Source organism: Cheilinus undulatus, linkage group 3 (assembly GCF_018320785.1).
Source record: "Cheilinus undulatus linkage group 3, ASM1832078v1, whole genome shotgun sequence".
Lineage (NCBI taxonomy): Eukaryota > Metazoa > Chordata > Actinopteri > Labriformes > Labridae > Cheilinus > Cheilinus undulatus.
In genome coordinates this window covers 45730634-45749019 of record NC_054867.1, presented here as the reverse complement: position 1 = coordinate 45749019, position 18386 = coordinate 45730634, and the positions used below count along the sequence as shown (strand labels likewise).

Here is an 18386-nt window from a genome sequence, read left to right as displayed (position 1 = left end):
GTTCTAAATTTTAATGTGTCCCAACTAACTTAGAATTTATTTGCTAATACCACTGCCATCTTATATTATGTTTAAACAACACAACCACTGAGGTCTCCTCCTACAGAGCTTCCTATCCACTCAAAGGGCCAGTCATTACAATGAAATCTCCATGTTTGAAGAATATAACACACTCATATAAATGCTAATGTCATGGTTACCTGTTCTTAGTTGCAGCAAATTCTGGAGAGCTGTGATTGGATGAATTGTCTGATCTGTTTTCATGTGAAAAATGTGTGCTGTCCGGCATCCTCTGGGTGCTGGGTGACACCTCCCGACTTCAGGAAAAAGACAAAAAAAAAAAAAAAAACACATGGAAATACATTTAGAGTGAGTTGACTTATTCCGATCAGTAACCCCTCTGTTATTTAGTGTCTGTTGTATAAACTACAGTAAACTGAGTGAAATATTCCAGTCTGGTGTATTTAGAGGTAAATGTGGTTATTTTGCAGCAGCCTGATGTAATTTGCATGTGATTTAATCAAGGTACTGAGGAGGGCTGGGATAAATGCCACAGCACACTGGTGCTACTTTAATCAGTGGCTGCACATTTATCAACATATGTGTCCTGCTGCCCTCCAAAGGCTGCAGACATTTCATTACCTGCAGGAGAGGACTTTAATATAGATTAAAGCAGCTGTGGACAACAGATACTGAATAAATTATACCTATCATAGAGCAAAATGTGGAACTCATGGCCTCTGAACATCACGGTGGATAACACACTCTGTATAAACCTATTAGGAGTAAATATATGACTCTCTTTAATGTCAGGCGTTTCATTAAGAGCAACGGTGGACAAAGTACACACCTTTATCACTTGAGGAAAAGTTTACCTAAACCTGGTGAAGAATTAAACAAATACAAGTGAAGGTGCTCAATCCGATAATGACTTGAGTTGAATCACACGAGTCCTGGCTTTTAGAAGTATCTGAGTATTCAAAATACTTAAAAAAAATACCCAGAGCATTGTTGTTTTAATCTCAGCTTAATCAGCTTATTGGTGGATAAAAGGTTTGTTAAGACTGATCAGGAGAAGTGTGAACAAATGTTCTCCACCAACAAAAGCTCTTTTCTCATATTTCAATGAAGAAATTTGGCTTTAGTTCTGATAGAACTGCCACTTTACTATAGCTACATCTGAGCTAAACGCTACACATGTGGCAGCCATGGCAACCTGGCTTCTAGTACAACTAAACCCCACCTGTAGCTACCGCCTAAAACTCCTCAAACGATGCTTATTGGTCAGATTCGTTCTCAGTCCTGGAACAATCATTTCAGATTGGAGCTTTGCGTGATGGATCATCCTGATAACAGACATGGAATCTGGACAATCCATCTGCTTTGTGAGGTTAGATATCATGGGAGCTCACATTGTGCTTTTTCTGCTTTATGGAATTTTTACACCTAACCACCTACTCTGTCTCTCTTGAACAGATGTTAAACCTTATTTTTGTTTCCTGCTTTTTCTCTTTGTTTTAATCCACTCTTTTTTTCATGCATAGTGAGCTCTGATTTTGAGACCTGCATTTGTAAGTCAAAACATGCAGCAGCTGCAGGCTGGTAAAAAAAGACAGGACTGTAAATTAGGATTGTCTGTTATTTGACGTTTTATGATCATTTATAAACCTGTAAATGAAGACTGATTTGTTCCTGTCTTTAGACATTATAATCAACTATAAACTTTTATTTTTATGCTGGTTTTGATGGATGCATTGGTTGTAAAAAGTTTATTATAAAGGTTTAATTAACAGCTGAGCATTTTGCTGTCATTGATGAACATTTGCTCTCAGTATTTAGTCTCCAATTGTTGCTACGATCACCAGACTGGCAGTAAATCTCAGCTGTGTATTTTAAATCCCTCCACATATGAATTCAAGTCTTCAGAATCCAAAAAGCCATCCAACAGTAGCTTGTTATTTTAAAAAGGGTTTCTTCCAATGGCTGGTTTCCACATTTTAATGTCCTAGCTTCCATCTGTTGCAACACTATTCTCTCCTCACTTCCCACTCCCTGCTGATCAGCGCAGCTCCCTCCTCTCACCTCCTCTCTTGGACCTCCTGGATGTTCTCGATGCCAATGGCGCTGCTGCGACGCGAGCTGAATGGTCCAGACTTTTTCCTGGTTGGGCTTTTCCCAGGAATGATCAGTGACTGACAGTGAGCAAGGAGAGGAACGTCAGACCCAGCAGGGATTGTGTAACCATTTCACAACCACAGTATGAGATATATTTATACAGAAAACATTACACAGCAGGTAGTAATAGCAGGAAATACTGACTGCTGAGCAGGAAAAATGGAATGATGGCGTAATGAACCATGAGATAATGTTATGACACATTTTGCTTATCAGTGACTGGATTATTATTTTCTGTTCTCTGATTTGATTGTAAAAAAAAAAAAACTGTACATGTATGAGTGCTGCAGAGGCGTTCTTCAGGATGCTGTTTTGTTTTTATTTTAAACTGACACTGAAAAACTGGACTTGAACCTGTTAATGTGCTTGGAAATCAGTCCTAATCTAAGATGCAGAATGATTCATTAATGAGTGGCTGTGTGTAAGGACATAGGTGGGAGTGTGTTTACAATCCTGTTTTCTTAATTTCTCACTTTAAAAACAGCGTTAGAGAACAAATTTTAAAGTGAAATGCAAGGAAACCATGAGACACACAGTAATGCAGCATAAAACAGAAATGTTACAAAAGGCAATAAAATGAATTATCTTTTTCGTAATGAGAGTAGGTTAACTACGGGAGCCCTAAATGGACATAAATCCAAACACTTTTATTTGACTTTACTTCCCAGCGAGCGTGAGATAATTGTGGTTGTTTTCTTGAGATCCCGGCATATTCATCTCTGGGTTTGAATCTCTCAGTGTCTCTCGATACCACTATTGGGTCCAAGTTGGATTCAAATTTAATTTTTAATTCAAACGTACTCCCAACAAATTTCCAATTTGTTACAGAGAGCTGATTATTTTAAGATCTCTTTTAGTCTGATGTGCACCAAGAGGCTGCAAATTATTATTTGACAAAAAAGACATGTTCAATATTCATAAGCTATATTTGATATACATATCTGATTCCACTGATCAATTATTGCCAGTGAAAAACATGATTATAAATCTGATGTTTAGAGACCCTGTAAAGTAAAATCCAAAGATTTTGTCTTAACACACTAGATATGTTGGAATATGGTTGCTGTAAACATGTGAAAACACTGAGATCTATATGTGACTGATTTCTGGATTTAGAGCGTTTGAAAGTTTGTTTTTCTTTTACCTCTTTCCTGGCTTGGTTTCATGTGGGCGAGGCCAAGTAGGGAATGACCCCGCCCCTATAACACTACAATATAAAATCACAGAGCAGTTCATCTCAGTACAGTCTGTTGTTAGCTGATGTCACTGCCTTTGTTGAAAGTTAGACAGTTAAATACTGACTTTTTTGTTCATTGTGAGGTAAATTTGCCAAATTTATCGGCCACAGTGGTCTATGGATCATTTATAGCATCATAACAGAGATTTAGGCCAGAGAACAGACTCTGCTTATAAAGTCAACATTCAGATTGTGGCAGTTTTTAAATCTGAGAGGACTGTACTCTCCTAAATGGGTGTGGCTTCAGCTCATTCAACAGACACACCATCCTGGAGCAGATTTTACTGCCTCAATTTTCATGATTTTGAAGCTTAATTTAATAAACTTAGAGATGTTTTAGTGGACTGATTTGATTTAGGTGTTCATAACACAGTGACCTTTCATACAACAAACCTAAATACAGATTCATTTTCACTTTACAAGGTCTTTAAAGAGTTAACAATGCTGTAGGGGCAAATGGCCAGTATTCATAGACATCTCAAGAATCCTCTCAGAGAGCTTCTATCTTGTCCTTGCACGGCCTTATTTTAATTTTGATTTAGGAACACTTTCAGAGCAACTTTGAGCAAAAGAAAGAAACTTTTATCTCCTTGAGGTAGCGAGGTTGACCCCAGTGCTAATTATGACATATTCTTTTAAAGCTGCGGATCAAAAAAATAAAGGATAAGAAAAGTGCAGATACTCCTAGTTGAAAAAATTCCTATCTAATTAAATGCGTAACTGCAGACTAGTCTACAGTAAATGTTCCTTGTATTGTACTGTATTGTTTTGTACTGTAATGTATCCTGCCATATCGTACATTATCCTATATCTTACTGTATCATATTGTATTGCATTGTTCTGTATTATATAGTTTCATATAATATCAAATCGTATCGTACAGTTGTGTATTTTTGTGTACTGTATCTTATTGTGCCTTACTGTATTGTATTAATTGTTTCACAGTGTCTGCGTCATGGGGGGCGTTCGCAGACCATGCCCCCCTTTATGAGCCACTGTGCCGCCCCAACCCACTCTGCAGAACTTCAGAGGCTGCATTACAGCACTACTGAGCCTTTAATAAGGCAGTGGCACAGTGCCTTGCATACATGAAATATGAATTGTGTCATTCCTTAAAAGCCTAACCAGGGACAAGGACTGCAAATTAGCCATGGCTAGAAGTCTTGCATACATTGCATCGGTTGCACTGTAATTAAATGCAGCAATGCTTACATATTGTCCCTGACAAATAACCTGATAAATAAAAAAAATAAACTTTGTAGCGTGTATTGAAGGGATAGTGACTGTGTTGTCGATGGCAAACATATGAAAGGATATCATAGTTATGAATGGCAGTTTGTGCCCCTCTACAGTTACCTTAATGCCCCCCCCCCCCACCATCTGATTTGTTCTGGAGCCAACTCTGCTGTGTTGTACTATAACTTACTGTAGAGCATCTAACTGTATAACTAACTTTACTGTATCTTATCTGACTGTATTGTATCTTGCTTTATTGTATTGTATTGCTGTTATTATATTGTTATTTATCCTATCAGCTCTCAGTGACATGACTGGTCTTCACACAATAGTAGGTATGATGAATTCCAGATTTCAAGGGTACAACTTTAAATCTCAGGTTTTACAAGAAAACAAAGTGAAATAAAATGCATGGATCCATGTCTGCTTTGGACTTCTGTTGTAAACTAAGGTGATTGAGATATTCATCCCCTTTCAGTTTCATTATAATGTATTATAGCTTCTGTATGAATGAGAGGTATGATGATTAAAACTATACATAATGGATTGTCTTTAGGATTTATTACACATTTATATCTACAGGTCTTTCACAGCTCTGGGAGCTAAGGCTCATTTTGATCTATAGCTCACTTTCTACACACATCATGAAAAGACAACAGCAAAGAAAAACACAAGAGACAAGAATAGAAATATACATGAACCTCTTCTATTGTTCCTATCCCTATGGCACTGCCTCGGCGTCCATATTTACTGGGACTTTTCCCTGGAACAAGCAATGACTGAGCCACGCAAGACGGAGCGAAGGGAAGCACAGAGAGAGAGAGAGAGAGAGAAATAGAGAGAGAGGAGGTGACAGATTGATAAAAGCAAGAGGAGGGGAAGGGAAAGAAAAAACACATCATAAGATATCATGCGCACAGCACAAAGAGGTTAAACAGCAAGATGCATAAGAGCCTGACAGGAAGCCCGCAGCGTGAGTTAATAAAGGGGATATTGAGGATAAAGTGGGAGGATTTTAAGAGCAAAAGCAGCCTAAAGTCCAACACAGGAGGGCACAGCGAGAGAGGGAGCGCCACCGAGGAAGCAGGCATGTCTGTAGCTTCTGCCCTGAGGGATACAGGTCTGCTTAGTGATGCATTCAGAGGGACAAAAGAGGGGGAAGAGGGTTGACAGAATCCAAAGAGAAGCTTTTAAAATGAGGATTTTCAAAAATGGGGTTGATTCAGTTTTAATGCAAAGAACTGTCACATTTGAAATCTCAAATTTCATGTTGGTAACTAAAGTCAAACTGTAGCCTTTTAAAAAATAATTGGGATATCATGCTACTTTAACCCCACACTTTGCCTGCAGCCAGGTTGCTCAGAAGCTTATTTCTCAGCTCAACTAGTCATTTGTTTTCTTCATGAAAAAGTCTGTTTAATCAAAACAGTGCTCAAGGTTAGATCACTTAATGGTACACTACTGTTTTATCTAATAGATGGTTTATGACTGAATGAGGGAGGAAAAGCTGTTAACCAAGTCTGCATTCCAGTCTATCTCAGCCCAATATGAGAACAAAATTAGCAGCTTCAATTAGCAATAATTGGGGGCAAATTTTCAACCATGCCACATTGCATTTGGCAAATGATGGTGGTGGTTGCACGGGCAGTTGGAATTGCACATCCCTGATGAAGCTTCATGTAAATTATAGGGCCATAAATCTATATCACTTATCATTTTATTAGGGCTGTCAAAATGTACCCGTTAATGCGGATTAATCCATCATCATGATTAATCTGATTAAAAATTTTAACGCAATTAACCCATCTACAGCGCAGAATGACTCAAAATCCCTGAAATGTCTCTGGCAACGCATTTCGGGCAGTTTGTCCAAGTATGGTTACTTTCGAGCATGCTGCCGCGCATGCGCAAATGGGCCGTTTATCCGGTAGTGACCAACCAACTCGATATGGAAGACGCTAAACAGCAAGTTGGCCCTCTCGATGGGAAATCTGAGTACAAAAAAACCCAAGATGAAACAGTCTTCTTTTTTGAGTCTGTTTGCTTATGCAAAATGAAACGCGATTAATACAGATTAAAAATGAATTATATTTAATCATGATTAATCGAAATTAATCCACAGCAACCCTGTGATTAATCTGATTAAAAATTTTAATCGTTTGACAGCACTACATTTTATATAAACTTGGCACAAAAAGTAAGGAAATTTGTGTTTGGTACATTATTTCTTTGTTGTAACTTTGTTGTTAATTCCGTTGTGAAGTTTCAACTCTTAACATGGAGCCTAATGAGGATTGACTCACTGTGGATCAGCCTCAAGTGGCCACTTGATGAACTGCAGTTTCTGGCACTTTGGCATTATTTCTCAAACTCTGAGCTTGTATCAACCCCATCTTTGAAAGAAAACTGAATAAGCGTCTTGCATTGATGCCGTGTGCCATGCATATTCTGCAGCCACACATGCACATAAACAAGGCTGCGAAGAGAAGTTTTAACATTTACAGGAGGGAAAGTCAGGACAAAAGCAGAGTAAGGAGGGAGTCTGGGTAGTCATACAGGGGTTGGACTCACTTCAAACTCAGGAAATGAACTAAACCGGGGCTCACGTACAATCAGAGTCATCTTATATAGTCAGGGAAATTATCATATGCTCTATTTAACACCAACCTACATATCTGACTGTAACCCTTCATGATGATGAATATACTTCCAACACATGATGATGAATGAAGTGCTGAGGATGCTGATTTATGCTGTTTTGTCTGACATAAAACTGTTAATAGGAACGCTGAGTGTAAATGGAAAAGCAAACAAAGAGAGCTGCTTTAGTCGACAGCAAAAAGGAGATTTAAAATGAAAAATGAAAGCGGGTGCTTTGATGTTACCATAGGAGAAACTAAAGTGCTACAGCGTGCCAACAGGAGTAATTTGCTAAAGTGCTGCTTACACAAAAGAAGAGGGCTGTGTATTTATTCTCTGTGCTGAAAGAGGTAAGAAAAATATCCTGGATGTACGTGTTATGTGGGCATCATGTGAACCAGCGTGGGCTACTTACAATCCCAGGGGTTTTGGGGCTCTCTGCGGGATTGTGGGTAAAGCTGCCACTGTGACTAGTGGAGACTGTGTGTGACTTCTTGTTACTGAGGCCCATGGCGTCCATAGACTGGCTTCTGCTGCGGATGACCCGCTACAGAGAGAGACGAGGAGATACTGTCAGTGGATCCACTTCGTGTTACCACATACTGTATGTACTCGACACTTTTCTCAAACTGAATCCAGATTATGTTGAATGTTGCACACATGAGTTGCTTCTTTGCTGCATAAACAAATTGATTTTAGTTGTAAAAGGTATGCAGATGTGGGTCTTTTAAACAGTAGATATCTCACTTTGACACATTATTAAAGCACAGATGTAAAAAATAAAAATAAGGATGGCTGGGTTTAATTAAAAGCTGTTTCAGTTTTCAACAGTCCTGGTCCTGTCTATCTGACTCTATCTCACTATTACAGACTGTATAAAACATGGACATAGGCTCAGTGATGCCATCCACTAGTTTCTGAAAAGGCCATTTGAAGCCAAGAACTGGTGGTTGCCATATTGGAAAAACTAACTCCAACTAACTTTTGACTGAAGTCAAAAGAGGTAAAGAGTGTGAAATAATAACAGCTACAACATTCCCTCCTGTCAGTAAACTCAGCAACGCCCCTAATTATACAAGCAACACATCGATTTTAGCATTGATGTATTCAAGACTTTAAACTTCTTAAACAAATGAATAAATGAGCTACAAAGACCTATTGTACAGGACTGTCAATGTGTTTATGGTTGCTGTAAAACTGGCTCTTTGGTATGGCACCTTATGGGGATTCCCTGTCTTTTGGAGCCCGCCTCAAGTGGACACTCAGGGAACTGCATGTTGTCCCTTTTCACTCCCAAATCTGCTTATTTTTTTAAGGCTGGAGGTTGCTGCTTGCTTATAACCATACGTTGTGCATGAAAAGTACGGTAGTGAAGCCAGTGATGAGGTGTGCGTGCCACCAGGGCAGTTACATGTCTTTAAGTTTTAGTCACATTTAAGTAATTTCTACCCTTTTGAGTTTTAGTCTAGTTTTAGTTGACAAAAACACAAAAACATTTTAGTCTAGTTTTAGTCCATAAAAAGTCCTCACACTTTAGTCTTTACTTTCAGTCCAAGCATTTATTTTTTTGCCTAAATCTGGTACCAAATCATGGTTGTGTGTTCTATGCACCTTGCCAAAGCTGGGGTCCCTGCTTTCTACAGCTGAGAGGCAAAATAGCTACAGATACATTGTTTTTAAAGATTTAACCACAGTGGAGAACTGTGAAGGATTTTGAGTGTCAGACAAAAACTACATAACATTTTAGTCTAGTTTTAGTTATCTTGATGAAAACTAAACTTACTTTTTTCAGTTTAAGTCATCACAGATCTATTTTTGTTAGTCTTAGTCTAGTTTTTGTCATGGAAAAATAAGGCTGTTGATGAACATGTTTGGTCATAGTTTTAGACAACGAAATCAACATTGCACAAGGGGGCTATACATCTGAATTTTAGCTGTATATATATGTTTACTTCAAAATGGCCCTTCTCATTAACCCATAATATTTTCATGAAGAGTTCATGCTACTGATTGCTCAATCTTTTTCAATAAAAGAATTATAAAATGTAGTAACAAATGCACTAAAAGTTACAATAAAAGCATTCTGTGAGAAAAACTTGCTCTGATAGAATAAGTTGTCAACGAGGATGGAGTTAAAGAAACATATTTCACATCCTCCTCCTTTGCAAAGTATAACCATTCCTGCTCTAAATACAACTGAACAAGTCAGCACCAGCATATACTCAAGGCCTCAAAACAATTACTGTAGAGCTGTTAATGGATAATTTAAACATCAACAACAAAAAAGAAACAAAAAAATAATTATGGACCTTAAATACATTGCCATTGGTGCATTAATGCTGACAGCCCTACTATTAACCCTATAAATGCTGGAATAATGATACATCTGGAAGCTCTGTGTTTATCATAAAAGAAGAATTTTTGGGTGGTGGGTAGGTTTAGTTCCATGTTTGAAAATGTGAATATAAAGATAATCTAAAATGTCAATCAAGGACCTGAGTGGTGGAACCAAAGCTGCAGAAAATTTGAGCAGTCAATGTTAAGCTCTGACCATTTAACTTTGTTTTAAAAAATGCCTTAACACCTCAAATAACATTTAATCTAAAAACTAAAGCCTGTTGTTGAGATTACTCAGACTCACATCATCTAACTGCTTAATAAAAAAAAGTGCATTAAAGCAGAAAACGTAGAAAAATATATACTCTAATTATGGACCTTAATCTCATCCTGATTAATGCAGGAATAGCGAGGTCCATCTCTTATGTAGAGTACAAAGCTATGAACAATAAATGGCTGCCTCTTACTTGCTTTACCGCTTGAAGCTAGCCGTTGTTCCTTCCCATTGATGCAACTGATCATTTGAATCCTGTGTGGCAGAATTTTCAGCGAGCTGGAACTTGGACTTTATCCATTTTAATCCAACTTTGATCAGTTATTACCACTACCTTCAATGCTATATGAAGCTAGCGGTATGAATAATATAAAATACTGGGGGGCTCTGCTCCTCCCTCAGAAATGTCCAAATGGTTTAGTTCATCGCAGAGAAATAATGCAAATAAATTTAATTTAACCATAGTAAAAATAATGCTCATAAATGAGGAAAGTGTGGTTAAAAAATACATAAAAACGCATAGATATTAGTAAGAATTGTATTTGTTGCTTAGCTAGCTGGTTAAGGGGGACTCTGTGTAATATTCTTTCTGGGGCACAAAATCCGTATCTACGCCCATGCATCTACCCTGCAGCTCAGGGGTGAAATAAACCCATGCTGTGCAGATAGAACAGCTTTTGAAGAGACAGCAGATGCTTACAGAAGAATTGTCTTAATGACCTCTACTCCCTGTTGAGTACTCAACTCAAGTGATGTTGCGTTTACACCTCCTAAGCTCAGAAATAAATTTCGCCCTACACCACCTCTTTAAATGAATTCAGGCACGGTGCCCATGCCTGGTTTGCTTGTTTTCACACTGATCAAATGAACCAGACTTTAGGGTCAAGTGTACTTGGATCCGAGCCCAGGTCTCTGATGTGAAACCACCCTAAACCATCATTGATGTTTTTAGAGACAACTGTGCTTTTCTATTGTGGTGAGCCAAAATCTCTACTGTGAAAAACCTCTTGTGAAGGACAAATATGTGTGAATATTTTAGAGTAAAGTGGAATCCATTTAGCCAAAAACATGTAAATTGACATGTGTGAGTGTTTATGCAGATATGCTCTGGTTTGTGCTCATATGTGTATGCAGGGCTGGTTGTGAACACTTAGAGGCAGTGCAGGTCAACAGGCAAGAGCAAAGAGGCTGAGTGAAAAAAGACGTAGGCTCACAGAGGGTTGAAGAGATTGTAGGCTTTGTAAGTGAGGAAAATGAAGCCGAGTCTCTTATCTCTTAAGTCGTCATTAAACGGGGAAAATCCACGGTGGGCTTCAGCATCAGGGGAGGGGAGGACAGGATGCAGTGTGAATGAGGAAGGCAGTGTGAGAAAGTGGGAAAGACCAAGTGGGAAATCTCTCTCTATGATGTGATTTGCAGAGTTGTTAGGGAGGGAGAGAGAGGCTGCAAGACGACAGAGATGAGGCAGGATTAGCAGGCAGGAGTTCATTCATACAAATGCAGTGGATGAAGGGATGGATCTAAAGAGATGGCAGGGACTGGCACATTTCTCTGAAATGACACGGAAATGCAGAGAAGATGGCTGAGAGCTAGTTGGTGTCACAGACAGGAGAAAAACAGCGAGGGAGCTGCCCGTTGGGAGAGCTGCAAACGGCTTCATCAGCGCCCTAATGAGGGGTCATTAAATCGTTCATCAGGCACACACAATCACAGCTCCTGCCACCATGGCACCGCGGCTGGGCTACGCTCCGCCACCCTAATGGTCATAGATGGAGCACTCTCAGTCACAATGAAGTGCCTTTCATACACAACAGGCGATCCCCAGCCTCAAAACCACAGCTTCATGTGGAAACACACTGAGTTCAGCAGTCACAGCCAGGGGGGAAAATCAAACGCCATGAGAACTGCTCCTCTGAGATATGGAACATTTTCTAGTTTTTTTGTGTGAATACCCAGAATCCCAGCCAAGACATGAGGGAGGGGGAGCATCTTAAAAGTTCTCCAGTCATAACAGTTCTCTCATGCAGGTGCAGGTGCAGATTAAAGGTGCTTCCAGACATATGAAGGATGCCACTTTACCTTGAAGGATTCAAAGAAGCCTCCACCGCTTCCTCCCCCGCCGCCCCCATTCTCTAGCTTATCATCGTCTCCACCAAGACCCATCATGGACTGGCTGTTTATGTGCAGCTCCTCGTACAGAGTCTCCAGGAGGGCTGAGCGTGTGCGCTCCTGAAAACCACAGTAAAGGCAAAAGTTTTAATTCAAATGAGAAATGGCAATGACACAGTTGAACTAAGCTTCTTGTTTCTGTAAGATGTTTATGGTATGTTTTCCTCTCAGGGACTGATTTAAATTTTTAGTTTTTGGTGTCAATGTTATGTCATATTTTGAAAGCACTGAAAAATGTTTCTACACTTATTAAATGGACTGTGGTGTTCCTCAGGGCTCAACGCTAGGTCCTTTGACTTTTTTAAATTTCCATTCCACCACTTGGAAAGATCAGCACAAGGCTGGTAGAGTTTCAAAAAGGTGTCAATACTGCCTTATCCTGTCAAGTGCTCTGTCTCATCTGTACCGAGTCATCCACCACTAGGAGCCACTGTAACTTTGCTTGATGGTGCTACAATGCTCTTCAGTCCTGTGCAAACAGTGAATGAATAGCATCTCATGCTGCTACAATAACATCTTGTAGGAACAGTGCAGTTGATCACAGTTTTGATCTAAAAATGGGGATATAGTTGTACAGGCGTGTCAGGCTTTTAAGCACAGAAGTGTGAATGTTTACCTACTTAGTGGATTGAAGATTGGTAGTGTTAACGCTGCTAACATTAGGCACATTTTGCAAACTAGCCATAAAGCCTTTGCACATCAAGGATGATGCAAATAAATGGAAGGGGAAATACAAATAAATCAAGGGTGAATTTTGATGCACCACTCTGTGCACATCAGGAGCAAATTATACAGATTCTAAAAAACATTCATGCTGTGAAAGTCTGCAGCATGTTTTGCACTTTCCTCTAGTAAACTGAGGCACTTCAGAGGGGAAGATAAAATGAGGTTTCTGCCTTGCTCTCTGGTCGGTGCATGAATGCACTGGTATGCACAGCCAGGACATTGGTGCCCTTTTTTCACTGTCATCCACTGTGTTGCTCCGTCATTTTAGCTAAGTTGGCTGGGAGAAGGGGCTAACTTTTTAATTCATTTTATTAGTTAAAAAATATTAATAATAGTAGGCACACTCAAAGTTCACTGTGAGGGGGAGCTGGCTAATTTCAGGGAGCTGGTTGACCCATAGCACTGATGAGCTGTATGTCTGAGGTTAGAGGAGACTCTGATTTTAAATATCCAGCTGTACATATAGTAAATTTACATTCACAAGGACATGTCAGGCTGCCTGCTCCCCATTTAAATCTGGGCCACATAATATCAGATTGAAAACAAAAACGACTTAAACACAGCATAATAATTGCTAGTGAGGAGTGCTCTGAAACAAAAAAAACTGAGAAAAATGTCTCTCCCTTACTGTCCAGGGTTCACGGTGACTTAGTTTGCTCTAGGGGAGAACAGGGTTGGTTGTCACATGGGTTTGTTGTCACACTCATATCTCCCCACCAGAGGGCTCTGCCACACAAAATTTGGTGTGGAAATTTCCAGAACTGGGATCAGAGCTCACCCACATAGTCTTCTCTGGACAGCTGAACTAGAGGTGAGAATACGTTTTGTGTTTTTCATGTCAGTTTGTAAATATATAGCTCCTCTGTATCTTTCTTCTAGGCTTTTACACAATGGGTTTATAACAAAACAATTCTTACTCTTAAAGACTGGATAGGAAAGCTTTAGTTTAGATTATTGTTAGCTAGCTAACTAGTTTTAAGAATGGGGTTAGCCTTGGTGCTGGCAAGAATTCCAGTTGGGGTTGGTCGTCACATTCTCTTTGGGGTTGGTTGTCACATGATATCGAATGCATAGAGCCTAGTTGAGTAGGCTATTATTATTAGGCCTATTTGTTTAGTTCTTTATGCTGCTATAGGCCTGTAGACTGACCTAAAGATTGTCCTGTTCATGTTCCTTGATCATTTAGTGTTAAGATGCATTAAGTTAGGTATTTTTCAACCGCAATGCAATTAAAGTTTCAAATGTAATTCTGCCTTCTTGCCTTCTTTTTAAGACTTTTCCCATTAAAAAACTGTTTTGACAAACTATCCCTTGGTATGTGACGACCATCCCTGTAATGGGGTTGGTTGTCATAGTGTGTTTTTGATAATTAATAACCTCCTTGTTAAGTTAAGTACTAAAATAAGAGCGATGCACATTACAAGCCAACACCTTAAGGGTCAATTCCATGTAGGAATGACTACAAAAAGATGTTTGGTGGTTAGCAATTCACTCTAGAGAAAAAGTGTGACAACCAAACCTGTTCTCATGTAATATTGGTTAATTGCATTATAGCAGAGCTTGGGCGACAGAAGCACAGCTGCTGGCTGAGAATAATCACAGACTATTACAAGTAAGCAGCATAAAACATGAACAAAATACAGCAACAGAACAGCAGCTTCTTGTAACAGTGAACTTATAATCCTGACTTTCCTTTGCAATGGTAAACATGTCGCATACTGTTATGGAAGCTCTCTTATGGTGAACTCCATGGCAAGTCACAGACCATTACGGCAATGAAAACGAAAGATATTTATGACTTGAATAGTGGAAATATTTGAGACCAAGCAAACATTTAAGAAAGTAAGCATATATAACAAAGGAGTAGTTCTGTTTAAACTCAGACAGACCTTTCAGTGTGAAAATTCTACATATTGTGCCTTTAATAAGAATGCTTGTAAACATTCAGAGTGTTACTGTTTCTCTCTAAAGCCCACACAAAAATATTTTCAATTGCTTATCTATCATTGTGCTCTACTAAAGTATTCAGACATGGCCTTTAAATGACTTTTTTGTCTTTATCTGTCTTGATTTAATTAAAACCCTCTTCTAGTTTGGCCTTAGATAAAGTGTTGTTTATTTTTCCATCTATTTTATTTGAGTTTGTGCTCTCAGTCTGACTTTAATTGAGTTTTGTGAACTTGTGTGTTTAATAATTTGACTTTTGCCTTTTTCGTCTGGCCTTTTGTTACTTTTTGTCAATCTATTCATTTCTTTGCTTTTGTTTTCTCCTTTCATTGAGTTTTGTTTATTTGTTGTTTTTTAGTCTGCTCAGCCCTTTTGCCTGACTTTTAATTGAGTTTATGTGTCTGGGGTTTTATAGTTTGCTTTATTTTTTTGTGTATGGGAGTTATATAGGAGTTACTGAGGTTTTGATGTCCCTTGTCATGATAAAGTCAGTTGGATGTGCATGTTTATGCATATAAAGAGCTATAAAGATAAGATTCTTAGATCATTATAAATCCATACTGTCACTTGGCTTCTCTCCTAGGAGAGAGCCAGCATGATGCAAACAAGCACATATTTCAAGTGCACAAATCACAGAGAACCAAGAGGTATCTGCTTCTGTTGTGCTCTTTGCATCACAGCACCCTTCTCACCTCGAGCTTGGCGAACTTCTCAGCCTTGTAGCAGGCGTACTCTGCATTGATGAGCTTAGTGAAGAGGAACTCACGAAACTCCGGTCCCTGAGGAGAGTGAACATAGAGACAGAAAGGCGGAGAATATTTAGGTTTATTGTGGCGTCTGTATGTAAATAGAGGCTGCGCTGTGGATTTATGTGACCGCTGACCTTTTTGAAGATGGCAGGGTCAGGCAGAGCGGGCCCGAAGAAAGGTACGTCATCCCTTGCCGTCACGGACACCTTGAGGGGAAAGCAGATGAGCATACGCTGGGATACTCAATGCCACATTTAAAGCCACACAGAGGGAAAAAAATGAATAATGAATGAGTGAATCTTAAATGTGTCTAAGGGTTGAAGTAAGGGTGGCTGAGTGGACTGACCTTGTAGGTGACATTGTCTGTACATGCATTCTCCACCTGCACCACCGCGTACGCGTGCAGGAAGTTGGACTGGATCATGTCTGGGACAAAAGGCGTGTTCTCCTCCTGAAACACGATGGCGACGATGTCGTTGCCTATGTGCCTCTTCCTCTGCAGCTGAAAAATGAGAGCAGAAACATCTCAGATCCCCACTCACAGAGTCAAAAACACAGACCAAAGCCCCAGAATTACTTCCAGTATTTGCACTAAAAGATTGGCCCAGACTGAAGAAAATCCCAAGAGTGGGGTGGACACAGCTTTGGTCCTCTGGTTGAACTTCTTCTCTGAGATGTATGACACACCAGGTTAACACAGGTATCACTCAAAAATATGGCCCAGTTTACTCATCTTAAAGATTTATCCTCATACTTTATAAAAAATATTTAAGAATGGAGCAAAAGTAATTAAACAAAGACACAATAAATAGAAACATGCATAAAATTAACTATTTGTTTTACTATTACTATTCTGCTAAAATAAGTGAAATATTGAGAGATGCTTCATCCCATTCATATGTAATATGTGAATGTATTGCCTGGACAGGCACCAAAAACATGGAACTACCGCTTTTTATGCAATGGTTTTATATCTAAATATTTTTTTAACTTTTGTTGCACTCTTGAGAAGTCTTTTGTATTTCACGTGTTCCATGTATATATTATGTGTGCATATGGATGAAGAGGTACAAAAAAAATATATAACTACCGCTTTTTATGTCTTTCTTTTACATTTTAATGCATTTCAAAACCTTTGTTGTACTCTTTAATTTGTGTAAATTTTGACTCAATGGGTACCAGAACATTACACTATGTATTATAACATGCATTTATGCACAAGGCCAATAAATGTGAATTTTAATTTGAAAATCTAGACTATTTAAATTAAAACCAAGAGGCAGCCTTTGGAGTTGAGAAATGGCATACATGTTAAAGTTTAATGCAAAGCAATATGCCAGGAGATATTCTACAACAACAGACTTCTGAGTTCTTTTTGTGCTGCTAATAAAAATAATTAGTTTATCTGAATGGGACAGTACATACAAAGTCTATAAAAAGTATTCAGCCCCTTGGGTGTTTTACTGTTTTATCAATTTTATAAATAAATCATAGTCAATATAATTTGGCTTTTTGATCAAAAAAAGAAAACAACGACAAAAACTGAAAACAGATTTATAATGTCAGTTAAATAAATATACGTAAAGTAAAGTAAGTGACTGCATAAATTTTCACTGACCTAATACAACAGAGGTCCAGCCAATTGGTGCTAGTAGTCTCACAGTTAGTGATCACCTGAGCGCAGGGAATGCATCACAAGTGATTGTAGTATTAAGCAACATGTGTCTGGAAGGTCCAGTCACTGCTTAATTAGTATTCCTGGCTACCATTACACCATGAAGACAAAACAACACTCCAAGCAACTCAGAAAAAAGCTTATAGAAAAGTATATTAGGGGATGGATACAAAAAATTCCAAGGCACTGAATATCCCCTGGAGTTTTGGTAAATTTGTCATCAAGAAATGTAAGGACTATGTCACATGTGTAAATCTGCCTACATCAGGCCGTCCTCACAAAAATGACCATGCAAGAAGGAGACTAGTGAATCAGACTGCCAAGATACTTGCAAAGTATTCTGGGATCAATAAAAGCAGGTCCAGAAGGGCCACTTTGAAAAACTTCTTGCCCTAGTTCCTAGTCCAAGATTCAAGATGACTTAATTTACTCTAGTCAAGAATGGGGTTGGTTGTCGCCACCAAAGGGTGCTGTCTCCGAAAATTTGGTATAGAAGTTTCTAAAACTGGGATCAGAGCTCACCTACATCGTCTCCTCTGGAGTAGGACAGCTGAACTTAAGATGAGAGGACTTTTTGAGATGGGAGAGACTCTGCATACAACAACTGTTGCTGGAGTTCTTCACTAGTCAAAGCTTTATGGGAGAGTGGTAAAGAGAAAGCCTCTGTTGAAGAAAACTCTAGAGTAGAGTTCACCAAAAGGCATGTAGGAGACTCCATGGTCAAGTGGAAGAAAGTTCTTGGTCTAATGAGACTAAAATGACCATTTTTGACCATCAGACTGCACATCACCACAAATACACCATCCCCACTGTGAAGCATGGTGGTGGCAGCATCATGCTGTGGGAATGCTTCTCAGCAGCCGGCCCTGGAAGGCTTGTAAAAACCACCGGGTGACTTCACTGTGCCTTCGTCCATGTTTTACACAATCTACTATTTGAACTGACATTAAGGCCAGTAAAACGTGGTCAGAGATGTACTCTGAATCACTAGACTGCAGTTACTTAGGCCCAGTCTTTTAAAGTTAGCTGATACTTTGAGAGGTAAATGATTCTGAATTCAACTTCAAGCAATGCAAAGTTCTGATTCTGTAAACAGCTTTCAATCAGAGACCTAGACTGCAGCTGTTCAAAAGCTGTATTTTCTTCCCTGTTTGCCAAAAAGCTTCAAAGTAAAAGAGCACTTGTAAACCTGAAGGACAGAACATGCACTCATGTTCATTC

General features: G+C 39.0%; 1 protein-coding gene across 6 annotated transcripts in view; it reads right to left on the bottom strand.

Annotated features, from left to right (window-relative positions):
• rap1gapb (RAP1 GTPase activating protein b) overlaps positions 1-18386 on the bottom strand; it is a 246310-nt gene that overhangs the window by 11970 nt on the left and 215954 nt on the right. For 4 of the 6 annotated variants that reach the window (XM_041779604.1, XM_041779621.1, XM_041779630.1 and 1 more), the window contains 8 exons: positions 15837-15992; positions 15625-15696; positions 15434-15520; positions 11979-12128; positions 7704-7835; positions 5350-5427; positions 2083-2192; positions 201-317 (listed from right to left, as the gene is read on the bottom strand). In XM_041779604.1, the coding sequence (XP_041635538.1) occupies positions 201-317; positions 2083-2192; positions 5350-5427; positions 7704-7835; positions 11979-12128; positions 15434-15520; positions 15625-15696; positions 15837-15992 (902 nt within the window). The remainder of the gene's footprint in view (positions 1-200; positions 318-2082; positions 2193-5349; positions 5428-7703; positions 7836-11978; positions 12129-15433; positions 15521-15624; positions 15697-15836; positions 15993-18386) is intronic. The other 2 variants (XM_041779597.1, XM_041779614.1) reach the window with 2 other exon arrangements.